Genomic DNA, 15,848 nt, shown 5'->3' with positions numbered 1-15,848 from the left:
CGGGGAGCCACTGCAGAGAAGGCCCTGTTCTTGTGTTGCCACCCTCCGGACCTCTTGAGGAGGAGGCACACGAAGGAGGGCCACAGAAGATGATCTCACGGTCCGGGTAGGTTCATATGGAAAGAGGTGGTCCTTGAGATATTGCAGTCTTGAGCCGTTTAAGGCTTTATAGGTGAAAACCAGCACTGTGAATTGGGCCCAGAAACGAATTGGTAGCCAGTGCAGTCGGACCAGGATCGGTGTAATATGCTCAAGCCGTCTTGCTCCGGTGAGCAACCTGGCCACACCAGCTGAAGTCTCCGAACCGCCTTCAAAGGCAGCCCTACGTATAACGCATTGCAGTAATCTAACCTTGAGGTTACCAGAGCATAGGCAACCGTAGTTAGGCTATCCCTAGCGACCATGTCAGAGCCAAACCCACCTTAGTGGTATAAACCAGCGGCTCACCAGCTACCCACTGGTCAAAGAAAGAACCCCAAAGCTCTTTGCAGTCCACTAAAGCAGAAAAGCATTGCCATCCTGCCAGCACAGCTTGCAAAGCAGGAGTGTGGCTGGGATGCAAACCCCCTCACCCCTCTTTTCCGTCACCTTCAGCTTGGTTCCATCGAGGAGGAGGAGCTGCTGGCCGTCCACTTCCTGGGCGGCAAATTCTGCCATGTATTGCTCCAGGTTCAAGCTCTCCAACCACTGTCCCACTTTCTGGCTGCTCCACGTCGAAGCTGCACTCAGAGGCTCATCCAGGAACTGCAGAGAGGATTATGAGAGTATGCAATGAATGATGATGATGATGGTAATAATCAGTGTTGCTGTTGTTTTCTGCGGTACTCAGGGGTACATAGTACCGGCACCTTTTTCTGCTAGAAGAAAAGCACTAATAATAATAATAATAATAATAATAATAATAATAATGCGTCTTGATGTTTTTGTTTTTACTTATTTATTAAATTCAGGACCCCCAACCCCCGATGGAATGCACTGGAACTCAGTTCCGGCACCTCTCAGGTGGGCACCATTGTCATTCTAAGAGAATGATGAATTCTGGCACTATTTTTCCAAAAAGCCAGCACTGATTAAATTTATCCATCTGAGGATTGCAGGGCGGTTTACAATATAAAAGGAGAGACAATCATCCAGCTTGGGCTGCCGTCGGTAGCAAGTGGTGTATTCTGCCCATGCTCAGAGGCCCTGATTATTTTATTAGTTGTTCACATGGCTCAGCGCTGGTGAGCCTTTGCTCAAGATATCGGCTCTCAAGAACAGCAGGTTGAGCCAAAGACAGGTGCATTCAGGATCCAAGAGAAAAACGTTACTAGTCCTCATTAAAGGGCAGACTGGAGGGAGGTAAAAAGGTAACGGATCTCTGGACGGTTAGGTCCAGTCAAACATGACAATGGGGTTGCGGCGCTCATCTCACTTTCAGGCCGAGGGAGCCAGCATTTGTCCACAGACAGCTTTCCGGGTCATGTGGCCAGCAGGACTGAACCGCTTCTGGTGCAATGAAACACTGTGACGGAAACCCGAGCGCACGGAAGCGCCGTTTACCTTCCCGCTGCAGCAGTACCTATTTATCTACTTGCACTGGCGTGCTTTCGAACTGCTAGGTTGGCAGGCGCTGGGATAGAGCAACTGGAGCTCACCCCATTGTGGGGATTTGAAGTGCTGACCTTCTGATCAGGCAAGCCCAAGAGGCTCAGTGGTTTAGACCACAGCTCCACCCACGTCCCTGGCGGAGATATCGGTGGCATTGCGCAGATGGTTCTAAATACCCAGGTGCAACAGGGCATCGCTTGCCAGGGGACTTACCTCATCAGACGACTGGGACAGGGTGTGGTAGGGGTAGGAGCACTTTGTCGTCTCAGGATGAGCTCCGCTCAGGGTCTTGGGGCTGCTGCTACTGCTGGGAGGGGTGGAGTCATCACTCAGGGTAGATTCCTGTTGGCAGGACAGAGAAGGGTTAAGGAAAATTCCTGCAAGGTGACTCTCACCCTGGCCCTTTTCGACCAGGCCGGGGGTGGTGGTGGGGCTGACTGACTCCAGCTACAAAGGCTGCTTCTGTTGCCTATGGTTCCTAGCAGGAAAACATCGGGGTGAGATATCGATTAGGGGTTGCTGCTGGAGTCAAGATTCAGTTTGGGATATGTGTTCTAGTTTGCTATTTATCCGCACCTTATTCTTTATTGTTAGCTCTTGCTATCGGTGAGTGTTTTCACTGAATATTTATTCATAGGACCCTAGGACCCTCGTACCTATGAGACCGCCTCTCCTGGTTATGCCCCGCGGAGGACCTTAAGGTCCATAAATAGTAATATTCTAGAGGTCCCAGGCCCTAAGGAAGTCAGATTAGCCTCAACAGGGGCCGGGGCCTTTTCAACACTGGCTCCGGCCTGGTGGAATGCTCTGTCTCATGAGACCAGGGCCCTGCGGGATCTGATTTCTTTCCGCAGGGCCTGTAGGATAGAGCTGTTCCGCCTGGACTTTGGCTTGGAACCAGCCTGATCCCCTCCCCCTCTTTCCTTTTCCTTCTGTGACGGAACCCCTGTTTGGGGACTTCCCTGACACTTTGTTTTTTTCTGGCCCACGCAGGACCAGTCTGGATAGTTGGCCTTGGTGAAGATTTGACGTTTTCTCACCCCAAAACAGTTTTTGATCTGGGCTTCCACTGAAATGAGGCTGCATTTTAAGTTGTACTTTAATCCTGTTTTTAAGTTGTATTTTAATCAATTGTTTTTATACTTGATGTTAGCCGCCCTGAGCCCGGTTTTGCCCAGGGAGGGTGGGGTATAAATAAATATAAATAAATAAATAAATAAATAAATAAAAAATTGTTTATATTTGCATTATTGTTTATAAATGTTGCGGTAGATTGCAATTCTTACAGAATTAGCTGGTCGTTTTGATGGCATGCAGTACATTGAGCATTGTTTACTGCAGAAAAGTGTCACATGGACAAACAATTACTGTACCGGAGGCAAGGGGGGGACGGACACACGGATACACCAGTCTTATGCAGGAATAACACCACGCATGCGGGGGCTATATTCTGGAGGCCTGTACACACGCAAAAATCATGCAAGAGGCTAGGTAAAGGTAAAGGGACCCCTGACCATTAGGTCCAGTCGTGGCCAATTCTGGGGTTGCGGCGCTCATCTCGCTTTATTGGCCGAGGGAGCCGGCGTACAGCTTCCGGGTCATGTGGCCAGCATGACTAAGCTGCTTCTGGCGAACAAGAGCAGCGCACGGAAACGCCGTTTACCTTCCCGCCGGAGCGGTACCTATTTATCTACTTGCACTTTGAGGTGCTTTCGAACTGCTAGGTTGGCAGGAGCTGGGACCGAGCAATGGGAGCTCACCCCGTCGCGGGGTTTTGAACCGCCAACCTTCTGATCGGCAAGTCCTAGGCTCTGTGGTTTAACCCACAGCGCCACCCGTGTCAGGCCTCTAAATGCCTGTTCCTTTCTGCTCTTGCTCCTGCTCTCTCTCTTCACACAACTCTCTCCTCAACTAAAGCTGCTGCGCTATCCCATAAGCCAGCTGCTAGGCGGGGAGGCTGAGCAGCCTAAATAAAGCCCCATGGGGCACCTCTGGTCTCTTTGGGCTTCTTCTGCCTTCATTGACATCCTCTCTGGGCTCCGGGGAGGATGTCCTCTCATGCACAAGGACTCTCCGGCTCTCCATTTCCTGGTTTGAACCTATTTATTTGTTTCCCAGTGCCACGCGTATACGTGGTTGCACACGAGTTGATCACGTGTAACCGGGGGAGGGGGGAGCAACGACACACAACGCCTATATACACAAACTGTATGCAAATCTGGGTCTCCTCATTTGGCGATGAATTTCCCCCTTTCCAATAACCCAGCTCACGCTTGCTAGGAAAAGCTGCCCTTTCTCAGCCTCCACCAAAACAGCATAAGCATAAGCTGTCAGTGGTGTAGCGTGGGTTGTCAGTGCCCGGGGCAGTGCGGAGGTGGTAGGAGGGAGGGAAAAGGACAGAGTAGACATGCACATTCAACTGCCTAACGGCACCAACGGCAGCCGCAGAGTTAAGAAGAGTTGTTTCGTTGTCTGGAAAGCTCCCTTCCTGGTTTGCACAGAGGAGCCGTTTTCAACGGAGCCCAGCAACTGTATTGAGGCAGCACTGGGTGCTGACATTTTGTGCCCCCTAACAATCTTGCACCTGGGGCTGAAGGAATGGGTTTCCCAAACCCAAAACTGACTGTGTTTGAAACGGGCACCAAAATCCCTATTTTTCCTTAGCTAAAATCCATTAACTTGAGCTCTGAGTCAATGTATAAACAAAACCCCGGCTGTATAAACAAGTGCTCAGAGCCCTCTCCTTTATCAGTTCGTGACGGCAAGGATGACCTTGGCTGTTCCAGTGGAGTAGGGATGACATGTCTAGGTCTTATCTTACGTTCTGACGCACAGACTTAGTACGGGAACAGTGCCAGAGTGTGTTCTTGGAGTTGGTGACCTCTTGCTCCAAGATAAGAGTAGGAACAGGAATACCCTTTTATGGTCAGAAGTACAGGAAGGAATACCCTTTTATGGTTAAGAATACCGGAGAAGGAACATATGTGATGTCAACCTGCGTGTATAGGCTGACGTGGTTGGATTCCTGGGGAAGGAGGGAGAGGGTGCCTGGAGGATATATATACTGCATGAAATTTCTCATTTCTTTGGACTTGCCGTGGACACACCACGCAGGTGTCCTCCTGCTGTTCCGGAGAGCAGAAATAAAGAACTCTTTCTCTGAACCAACCCTTGGTGTCATTTGACTTCCTTCCTCATGTCCGGGAGCAACGCAGACCCAATCAGTGAATTCCAGTAAGGCTACAGGGCAACCACCCCTGTGACCCCTACACACACACTCCACCACTGCCAACCATGCCCTAGTATGGGGCTTGGGGTACCAGCCCATTACCCATCAGATGGACTCATAACCTGGGAGGCAGACTTCTTGCGGCTGAAGGCCTCGTTCTTTGGGGAGGAGGTGGGGGAGGCAGTACTTCCTGAGGAGGCGGAACCTTTGCCGCTGTCCGTGAACCAGGAGAAAGGCATGAAGGTCGAGGCAGAGGAGCGGCTGGGGCCCTCCATCAACTCCCTGTAGGAAAGGGGGACAAGTATTAACAGCAAGGAAATGGGGTTGCAAAGCTGACAATATAGCTTGTGATAAGAAAAATCTGGGGAGGTCGTGGGATTGGAAAAGAGACTCCCACTGGAATACTGACATAGGTAAAGGTAAAGGGCTGGCTCCATTAGGTCCAGTCATGACTGACTCTGGGGTTGCGGCGCTCATCTCGCTTTATTGGCCAAGGGAGCCGGCGTACAGCTTCCGGGTCATGTGGCCAGCATGACTAAGTCGCTTCTGGCGAACCAGAGCAGTGCACGGAAACACCGTTTACCTTCCCGCCGGAGCGGTACCTATTTATCTACTTGCACTTTGACGTGCTTTCGAACTGCTAGGTTGGCAGGAGCAGGGGCCGAGCAACCAGAGCTCACCCCGTTGCGGGGATTTGAACTGCCGACCTTCTGATCAGCAAGTCCTAGGCTCTGTGGTTTAACCCACAGCGCCATCTGCGTCCCAAGGTGAGGGTTTCCCAAACGTGCCTTCCTCTTAGCACAGTGGTGTCCAAACTTTTTTCAAAGAGGGCCAGATTTGATGAAGTGAAGGGGCGTGGGGGTGCCACCCACGTCCTTTGTGCAATACTGGGATCAGAACTAAGTGCTAAGGTGCTGGAAAAGCAGTACTAGAAGCAATTTCAGTCACACAAGTGAGAAATGATAATCTGAACTGATATGTAATAATTATATAGTGGAACCTTGGTTCTCGAACTTAATCCGCTCCGGGAGTCCGTTCAACTCCCGAAACCGTTCAGAAACCAAAGCGTGGCTTCTGATTGGCTGCAGGAAGTTCCTGCAGCCAATCGGAAGCTGCGGAGGCTGCGTTGGGACATTCAGCTTCCGAAAAACGTTTGCAAACTGGAACAGTCACTTCCGGGTTTGCGGTGTTTGGGAGCCGATTTGTTCGACAACTAAGCTGTTCAGGAACCAAGGTACCACTGTACTGTTAAAAGAATCAATAAACTGCATGGTATTTTGTTGCATTTCGCTATATTTCCTTATTCTATCTGTACAAGATTCACTTAAAAAATAAATCTTAATTTTTATTTATTTTTATTGTGATCAGGATGGGGAGCATGAATCCAAATATGAAACACGGTCAGAGACGGATTAGTTTCACACATATGCCTCAGCACAGTTGTGAAATTTCCAGGAAAACAAGCCCTAATCCAGTGATTCCTGAACTCTCCCCCCAGATTTAGGTTTGATGAGGCCCTAAGCTACTGAAGGTAATGGGGCCTGTTATGTACTGAAGTTCTCACACTGGGCCAGCAGGGGGATACTGTAGATAGTTATGCATATAAGGGATCGAAAGTGACGTTCAGTGATTGGATAGTTTTAGAAAGTTGTTACAGTAACGTTGTACTAGAGCTCTATATAAGCAGGCTGACTGAACTCTTCAGTTCAGTTCTGTCCTGGCCTGTGAATAAACAAGAGCTGTTTGAAGAATCGCTGTATCATCTGATATGTTCACCCACAACTTAACAGGGCCCTTCATATGTCCAGCTGTCCTTTGTCAACAACAAATTGTCACTGTTTTTTGTGTTGGATATATGCTATATGGTAATTTATGGACCTAATAGGTATCTAGAGCCATTTGCACATAACAAAATATGTATTTTATCATAGTAATTATTGAACTGAAATACAATTAAGAAGTATATTAATACTGAAATAATTATTAAACTCTAGCCTAAAATGATTTTTTATTCATAACGAACTTAATAATGCAAACACATTGGTATTTGGCAATAACAAAAGTTCCTTTAGAAACACAATTTACAAAGACTCATAATCTAGTCTCTAGAAACTTGCTATAACATGAAATAATAATAGGTGTAAGTATATGATGCAAACTACTACTAATTATGAATAGCAGAATGTAGGCACCCTATATATAGAAATGAGCAAACCAGTGATATTTTAGGGAGCAGGCCAGCAGGCGGGGCCCATTACTTACATCATAGGGGCCTACACAACACAAAACACTGTTGCTGTATGTAGGTTTTACTTGATTTGTTTTTTATCTTATATTATGGAAATGTACATCCAGTTTTTTTCCCCTTTAAATTTTGTGGGGGCCTAAGCTATAGCTTGTTTAGCTTAGACGTAAATCCGGTGCTGCTCCCACTGTTTGGGAACTACAATTCCCATCATCCCTGACCACTGGACCTGCTAGCTAAGGATAATGGGAGCTGTAGTCAAAAAAACAGCTGGAGACCCAAGTTTGGGAAAACCTGTAAAAGCTATCACTAGGGTTGTCTTATTCAGACACAATTGCATGGCACTTTTTCGGGTGGGTGTTTCTGATGCCCCTCTATTATGTGTGTTTGTGCGCGCACGTCTGTGTATCACCCACCTTCCACAAAATTTACTGGGTTCCACGAGAAATCAATTTGAGAGGAGCCTCAGGAAATTGCCAATTGCTTACCTGTTGCCCATGGAGAGCCGGTTGCCCCCTTTTTCTTTCCTGCTCTTTCCAGAAGATGCCCTTCTGAGGGTGACCCTGTGCATCAGGAAGGGGACAATTAGGCACACGTGGAAAAGCCAGGTGCAGTTCTGAGATATGTAGAAAGCACACAAGCAGAGGGGGCTGTGAAAGAGACCCCAAAGATACAAAATGAATCAGTGTGGTCCACTCCTTGTCTCTGAATAGCCAGCTTTCAAGCCTCACCCTAAATCCAGAAACTTCCGTCGGGTTTTCTTGTCGAGACCAATAGTTGGGCTTGCAGGATCTGGCGGGCTCGTGTCCCGGCTGTCATCTGGAAGGGGAAACGGGGAGGTGAGAGGGAACAGTGTTTAATTTCTGAAATGAGAAGTGCTTAGGCCAAAGCCTGATACACAAATAATGTAGGGATTTTGACCACTTTTGAATTAGCCTAAGTTTTGCTGCCTGTTTTCTGACTGCTGTATGGAAAAGCACATGAACCTGACCTTTGAAGAGTTTGTAAGCATTTTTAGCTTTCCAAATGTGTGGTCTTTTTCTGTGCTTTGAATTTGGAAGGACCTTAGAAGAGCATATTTTAAAGGCACAGTAGCCTATATTTACATGCTTTGCTTTGTTGCATATTTTGTGATTTTAAATATCTGCTGGAGTTCTTTCACCAAAGATTTCTTGCACCCAAACCTGGATCTTGGCATCTGGGAAATTCTCCTTTTTATACTTGCCACCCCCACCCCCCGCCAACCAACTTTCTGCACATCCTCAAGAGCTCCGTTGTTTTTACTAATATTTCCCGTGTTCTGCTCATATGGCCTGGGGTTGGAAAACTAAGCTCTGAAATGAAGCCCTGGCTGAAATGAAGCCTTGGAAAGATGTGCAAGGAATATTATTCAAGAGAAAATGTTTTACAATTTAGTGTATTCATTTAAATAACCTTAAAATATCAATGATTTCCCTTCTTTTCTTTCCATGGTTCATTTTGCATAACATAAATCTCTGCATATTTTACATAAACTATACCATTCAGTGGCGCTGTGGTCTAAACCACAGAGCCTAGGGCTTGCCAATTGGAAGGTCAGTGGTTCGAATGCCCACGACAGAGTGAGCTTCCATTGTTCAGTCCCAACTCCTGCCCACCTAGCAGTTCAAAAGCACGCCAAAGTGCAAGTAGATAAATAGGTACCGCTCTGGCGGGAAGGTAAACAGCGTTTCCGTGCGCTGCTCTGGTTCACCAGAAGCAGCTGTGTCACGCTGGCCACATGACCTGGAAGCTGTCTGCGGACAAACGCCGGCTCCCTCGGCCTATAGAGCGAGATGAGTGCGCAACCCCAGAGTCGTCCGCGACTGGTCTAATGGTCAGGGGTACCTTTCCCTTTCCCTTTTATTCCATTATTACATCCATCAAAACTTATTTACACTGTTGAATTTATCTTAATGCTGCCAACGTTTTCAAGTGTACACAATTTCCTCCCATATATTCAGTAAACATTTTCCAATCTTCTTTAAACTTATGTGCTTCTTGTTCTCTTATTTTATATGTTAGTTCCGCAAGCTGCACATATTCTGTCAGTTTAAGTTGCCATTCTTCTTTAGTTGGGACTTCACTCATTTTCAGTTTTGGGGCTAACAAAACACAGGCCGCAGTACAGTGGTACCTTGGGTTATGTACTTAATTCGTTCTGGAGGTCAGTTCTGAACCTGAAACTGTTCTTAACCTGAAGCACCACTTTAGCTAATGGGGCCTCCTGCTGCTACCACGCCACCAGAGCATGATTTCTGTTCTCATCCTGAAGCAAAGTTCTTAACCCGAGGTACTATTTCTGGGTTAGCGGAGTCTGTAACCTGAAGCGTCTGTAACCTGAAGCGTATGTAACCCAAGGTACCACTGTAGTGGCATACAGAAATAACCTTTTTTGAGGTTATAGTGTGTTTGCTTTCTTTAAGAACTTACAGGATATTTCTGGGAGGATGGAGATATAACCTTTTCCGCATCAAACCAATCAAGGGAGAGCTACATGTAGGTTTGTGCATCTGCAGACAGGTTATGTGCCCTTTAGGCACTTCTTTCCTCGATGTTGACCTGTGTTGTGGCAAGGTCTATGGTTTCCCCCAGCCCCCAGCTGCCCAGAGCCCCGGCTTACCTTCACTGTGCCTCTCCCTGCGTGCATAGATGGGTGAGCTGTCTGAACTGTGGCAGGACTTGGGCGAAGAGCTGGTGGGGGTGCCGCCTAAGGCCTCCTGGGAGGAGGTGTTGGTCAGAGGTCGGTAACGGATGAGGGGCGACGACGGCTGCTCTTCCTGCTCCGCCGACCTCCGGACTGTCGGGGCATCAAAGGAGAACTCGCCGGCGCGAGTGAAGGGCGAGGAACCGGAGAGGGGAGATGAGGCCTGGAAGGAACTGTGGAGAGGAGACCTCAGGCGGTGGAGAGGACTTCCACAGCTATCACCCGCCTGCAAGGAGAAGCAGATAAAAAAAGAGTCCAGCTGGCCGGGCATTCTGACTTGCATGCCTCAGAGGACAACAACTGGCCACCTAACCATCCATGGGAACGATAGTAATACAGTGGTACCTCGGGTTACATACGCTTCAGGTTGCATACACTTCAGGTTACAGACTCCGCTAACTCAGAAATTTTACCTCAGGTTAAGAACTTTGCTTCAGGATGAGAACAGAAATCGTGCTCCGGCGGCACGGTAGCAGCAGGAGGCCCCATTAGCTAAAGTGGTGCTTCAGGTTAAGAACAGTTTCAAGTTAAGAACAGACCTCCAGAATGAATTAAGTACTTAACCTGAGGTAACACTGTAATAATAATGACGATGATAATGATAATACAGTGGTACCTCTGGCTGAGAACGGGATCCGTTCCGGAGGCCCATTCGCAACATAAAAAGAGCACAACCTGAAGCGCCATATCTGCTCAGCTGCGCAGCGCGATTTGGCACTTGTGCGCATGCACATGTGCAATTTAGCGCTTCTGCGCATGCACGAGTGGCGAAACCCGGAAGTAACCCTTTCCGATACTTCCAGGTCGCCGCGGAACGTAACCTGAAGGAACGTAACATGAAGCAAATGTAACATGAGGTATGACTGTAATATTCATTCATTCATTCATACCCCGCCCATCTGGTTGGGTTTCCCCAGCCACTCTGGACCGCTCCCAATAGAATATTAAAAACACGATACAACATCAAACATTAAAAACTTCCCTAGACAGGGCTGTCTTCAGATGTTTTCTGAAAGTCAGAGAGTTGTTTATTTCCTTGACATCTGATGGGAGGGTGTTCCACAGGGCGGGCACCACTACCAAGAAGGCCCTCTGCCTGGTTCCCTGTAACCTCACTTCTCGCACTGAGGGAACCGCCAGAAGACCCTCAATACTGGACCTCAGTGTTTGGGCCGAACAATGGGGATGGAGACGCTCCTTCAGGTATACTGGGCCGAGGCCGTTAGGGCTTTAAAGGTCAGCACCAACACTTTAAATTGTGCTCAGAAACGTACTGGGAGCCAATGTAGGTCTTTCAGGACCGGTGTTATGTGGTCTCGGCAGCCGCACCCAGTCACCAGTCTAGCTGCCGCATTCTGGATTAATTGTAGTTTCCGGGACACCTTCAAAGGTAGCCCCACGCACAGCACATTGCAGTAGTCCAAGCAGGAGATAACCAGAGCATGCACCCCTCTGGCAACGCAGTGTGGGCAGGTAGGATCTCAGCCTGCATAGCAGATGGAGCTGATAGACGACTGCCCTGGACACAGAACTGACCTGCACCTCCATGGACAGCTGTGTGTCCAAAATGACCCCCAAGATAGCGTCCAATATTCTGGAAAAGCAGGTGCCGTTTGCGATCTTGGTTGGAGAGAGGCCAACACAGCACCCAGTAAACCAGGTGAGAACAGGATTCTGGACTAAGATGGGCCATTTGTCCTGATCCGCAGGATCCTTTTATGTTCTTAGTCTTTTTGGCAAGGAACACGATAGTCTATATTTCCTCCTTTTATGGGGCGTATTTAATTGCTAAATTAATCTGGGGAGTGCTCATATAGATACTGCAAGAAATGTACAGATCAGTGATCGGCAAGTCCTAGGCTCTGTGGTTTAACCCACAGCGTACAGGTGGGGCTGACAAACTGGGTGCTTAGCAAGGAGGAGATGCACACACTTCCTCCCCCCTATGTGCTGGAATTGTAGTAATTCTCTAATCGGCACCACCAGATCTTTCCTTAGAGATTTCATCTGGGGGTGGAGGTGCAGTGAGCATAATTATGGAAAAGAGGCAGCTACTAGCATTCAGTAGGATTCAGATATACCCTAGTGTTGTCCAGAATTGCTATGGACGCATTGCGAGGTTGTGGGCAAGGCATTATCTCTCAGCCTCAGTTCCTCAGTCTAGAAAATGGGAATACAGTGACCTATCACACTGGACTAGGATGAGGAAAGACATAAGACCCCCAGCAAGATCAGCCCATTAAGTCCAGCATCTTAGTTCTCACAGTGACCAACCACATGCCGGTGGGAAGCCCACAACAAGGCCACAGAAATGGGGATCCCACAGTATACGGCCTCTGAATCAAAAAGGTGCCTAAAGCCATCGCGACCTGTAGTCATGGATGGACTCATCCTCCAGGAATTGGCCCAATCTGCTTTTAAAAAGCCATCTAAACAAGTGGCCATCAAGTACAATCTGCAATTTGCAAAATGGAGATGAAAACGCTAATGGGCCCTAATTGTAGTGATCCTCTAAAAAGCCCCTCCAGATCTTTCATGAGAGATTTCATCGGGGGGGGGGTGGAGTGGAGTGAGTAGAATTATGGGGACAGAAGGCGGCTACTAGCAGGATTAAACACATTCACTGCCTGGGTGTAAATAACAGGATAAATACCATCTATGAGCACCTTCCCTACAGAAAGTGTACAGCAGCAACACTAATTTGGAAATTAGGGAGGCTTAGGGCTGGTCCATCCACAATGTATCTCTATAGAACTGTTATAACGTAAAAACTGGCATCTGGATGGGTGAACTGGCCCCACCAGGGATTCTGTTATTGGGGTGATTAATCTGTGATATTATACGTAGGAATAAATGAAAAGTCAGACCAATGGCATATCCAGTTTAGAACCTTGTTTAAGAATGGCAAACTGGAAGAAAGTTACTTATTTTCCTTTTGTTTAAAAGCATTTATATACTTCTTAATGTTTAAAACTAAGCGATGCATGATAGAGAAGCAAAACAATGACATGGAAGCAAAAACACAACATGAAACTAGTAAAATGGTTGTGTCAAGGCATATAAAACAGGAACCTGGGTACTTCAAACACATTAACGAAGCTCAAACTTTCCCCTGGCCAAAAAGGTATATTTTCCACTAGTGATCTGAAACAACTGGTGGCTGCTGCTTCACATAGCAGTGAAAAGGGCATCCCATAATCCAAGGGAAATAGTGTGAAATGCCAAGTTTTGGGTCACTGCCCTATGATATTCTGTAAGGTGTGGTACCACGAGTGCCTTTTGCCCAGATGATCATCAACCTGTTCAGACCCAGAAACCACTTTTACCCCAAACATGCCCCTGGGGACCCCTTTTCTTAACCCTAGTGTGCCACCCTGTATAAAATAAAATAAAATAGGGGAGGCAGCTAAGCCTTGCCTTGCATAGTCAATCACAAGAGGCAGCACACATGCACCATTTGAATGGCAATGCCCATCAACTTTGCCCCCCCCCTCAAATATTTTATCGGAGGGAGCAAAGGGACACAGCTCCTAGGAGTTGGCTCCTATGCTTTACCCTAGATTTTCATGCTGGCAGTGCTCCTGCTGTGCCCCACCTTAGATCTGGCTGCAACCCCCCAGTGGGCCTTTAAGTGACCTTCCAGGTCCACCCAGGGGTGGGCAGTCTTCTAGGCAACCTGTTTTGATCCCTTGATGTTTCAGCCACCAGGAGATGAACAGGCATCTCTTAAAGCCCAAACTGAAGAGATGATGCTTAGGATCCAGGGGATGGTGGGTTTACCTGTGAGCTCAAGGCAGACCCTCCAAGTGTCCCTATTTTGAAGGGACAGCCACAGATTTGCAGAAGCCGTTCTAGTTTCTGATTTGATTCCGGAATGTCCCACTTTTCCTTAGGAAGTCCCTATTTTCGACAGAGAAATGTTGGAGTGTATGGGAGAGACCAGTGCCGGATTTACGTATAAGCTAAACAAGCTATAGCTGAGGGCCCCACTCTCTTGGGGGCCCCAAAAAAATTTAAAGGAAAAAAACCCCTGGATGTACATTTCCAAAATATAAAATAAAAAGCAAAGCAAATAAATCCTACATACAGCAACCGTGTTTAGTGTTGTGTAGGCTCCTATGATGTAAGTCATGGGCCCCACCTGCTCCCTAAAATATCACTGGTTTGCTCCTTTCTATATATAGGGTGCCTAAATTTTGCATGGACTGGCTGCATGGCAACATGTGCAAATGGCTTTAGATACCTATGAGGTCCATAAATTACCATATAGCATATATTCAACACAAAAAACAGAGGCAATTTGTTGTTGACAAAGAACAGCTGGACATACAAAGGGCCCCATTACCTTCAGTAGCTTAGGGACTCATCAAACCTAAATCCGGACCTGGAAGAGACCGCTGCCACTGAGGCCCAGCCCCACAGCGGGAGGGGGGATGAGGGTTGAGGAGAGTCCGTTGCAGGGTGGATTCGATTTAAATCAAATCGATTTAAATCACGATTTAAATCACAAGTCAGTAATTTAAATTTTTATTTTATTTTTTAAACAGAAAGACCCATTCTTGCTGGTATAATCTTAATCTTAATATTTACAACCGGACGAAGGTTTCATTTTTGGAATGATAAATTTTCAGAGTTGTTTTTACAGTTATATCAAAACTTACTGATTTGGTTATACCATTAGAAATACATAGGCAGATAATTACGAAATTATTGTGAGGTTTAATGCGTTAACTATTTATATTTGGACAACTTTTCTGCTGTACTTTATTGAAGGAGAAAAACTACCATCTCCTCAATAACAATTTAAACAATTTATTTAATTGAAACAATAATATTATAGCATATGTATCCATGTTTTTAACTGATGTGGTTAAACGATTTTTTCATTTTCATTTTTTTAAAAGCTTAGACTGAATTTTAGCATACATGGAAAAACTTAAAACAAATCCTTATTTCCTGATGAAGAGCCTTTGGACTATAAGGTAACTTCAATAGAAAACTATCTTTAGAAAAAATTTCCTCCAAAAGCGTTTTATTTTTTAAAAAATCTGATTTAAATTTAAAAAATCCAATTTAAATTTTAAAAAATCTTATTTAAATTTTTAAAATATGAGATTTTTAAAAATTCATTGATTTTTATCCACTTTGGTCCGTTGGTGGAGGGAGTGAGAAATATCCCTGTTTTCATCCGTGGGATGTTGGAGGGTCTGAAAGTGAGAGTAATGCATAGGTAGATATTTGGTGGGGTATCGGCCGGGCACTGACTGTTATGTGCTCACCCTGGGACAGCAGGGGGATACTGTAGATAGTTTTCACTCAGGTCCACATATGCAAATAAGGAATTGAAAGTGACCTTCAGTGATTGGCTAGTTACAGAAAGTGGATACTGTTGCGTTGTAGGTGGAGCTCTATATAAGCAGGCTGGCTGAACCCTTCAGTTCAGTTCTGTTCTGGCCTGTGAATAAACAAGAGCTGTCTGAAGGATCACTGTGTCGTCTGATAGGTTCACCCACAACTTAACACTGACCTTTTTCTCCAGTATATCATCCCCTTCTGTGGAGCTGACGCTGTCTCTCAACCGGGACCTGGAAGGGCGCTGCCGCCTGCCTTTGGCAGAGAGCTGGGCTCGGGCCTTCTGCAAGCTGCTGTCCAGCCTCTGGGTCTCTGGAATCACATCATTAAAATCTGGGGGTGAAAGAGAGAAACGGGAAGGGGGGCAGAGCGGTGGCAGGCGAGGAAAAGCGAGCGTGAGAGGAAGAGGTCAGCGTAGAAGCGGCCGCAGGAGGAAGGATGGAGTGCGGAGAGGGCAAGATGCAACGTAAAGGAAGGAAGGAGGGAAGCGGGAGGGCAAACGAGTGAAATTCAAGCCCCACCGAGTGGGGGGGGGGACACAGAAAAGGGGTGGTGGAATGGGGGGCAAGAAGGGAAGGAGACACACAGAGAGAGCATTCAGAGAAGAGAAGAGCACAGTTGTCATTCAGAAGTATCCTTCAAAGACATGACCTCCCAGAACAGAACAGGCTACCTATAGGGCGGGCATCCTATTACACCTATTGGCC

General features: G+C 46.9%; 1 protein-coding gene across 2 annotated transcripts in view; it reads right to left on the bottom strand.

The window, feature by feature from the left end:
- SAMD14 (sterile alpha motif domain containing 14) overlaps window positions 1–15,848 on the bottom strand; it is a 29,427-nt gene that overhangs the window by 3,018 nt on the left and 10,561 nt on the right. The window contains exons 3-9 of one of the 2 annotated variants that reach the window (XM_081166658.1): window positions 15,317–15,474; window positions 9,706–10,015; window positions 7,796–7,883; window positions 7,553–7,627; window positions 4,942–5,101; window positions 1,804–1,932; window positions 589–744 (exon numbers count right to left, since the gene is read on the bottom strand). In XM_081166658.1, the coding sequence (XP_081022784.1) occupies window positions 589–744; window positions 1,804–1,932; window positions 4,942–5,101; window positions 7,553–7,627; window positions 7,796–7,883; window positions 9,706–10,015; window positions 15,317–15,474 (1,076 nt within the window). The remainder of the gene's footprint in view (window positions 1–588; window positions 745–1,803; window positions 1,933–4,941; window positions 5,102–7,552; window positions 7,628–7,795; window positions 7,884–9,705; window positions 10,016–15,316; window positions 15,475–15,848) is intronic. The other variant, XM_081166659.1, reaches the window with a different exon arrangement.

This window comes from Podarcis bocagei, assembly GCF_964188305.1.
Source record: "Podarcis bocagei genome assembly, chromosome: 13".
In the NCBI taxonomy this organism is placed as follows: Eukaryota; Metazoa; Chordata; class Lepidosauria; order Squamata; family Lacertidae; genus Podarcis; species Podarcis bocagei.
Note: the sequence above shows the minus strand (reverse complement) of the source record. Positions and strands in the feature narration are given on the sequence as shown.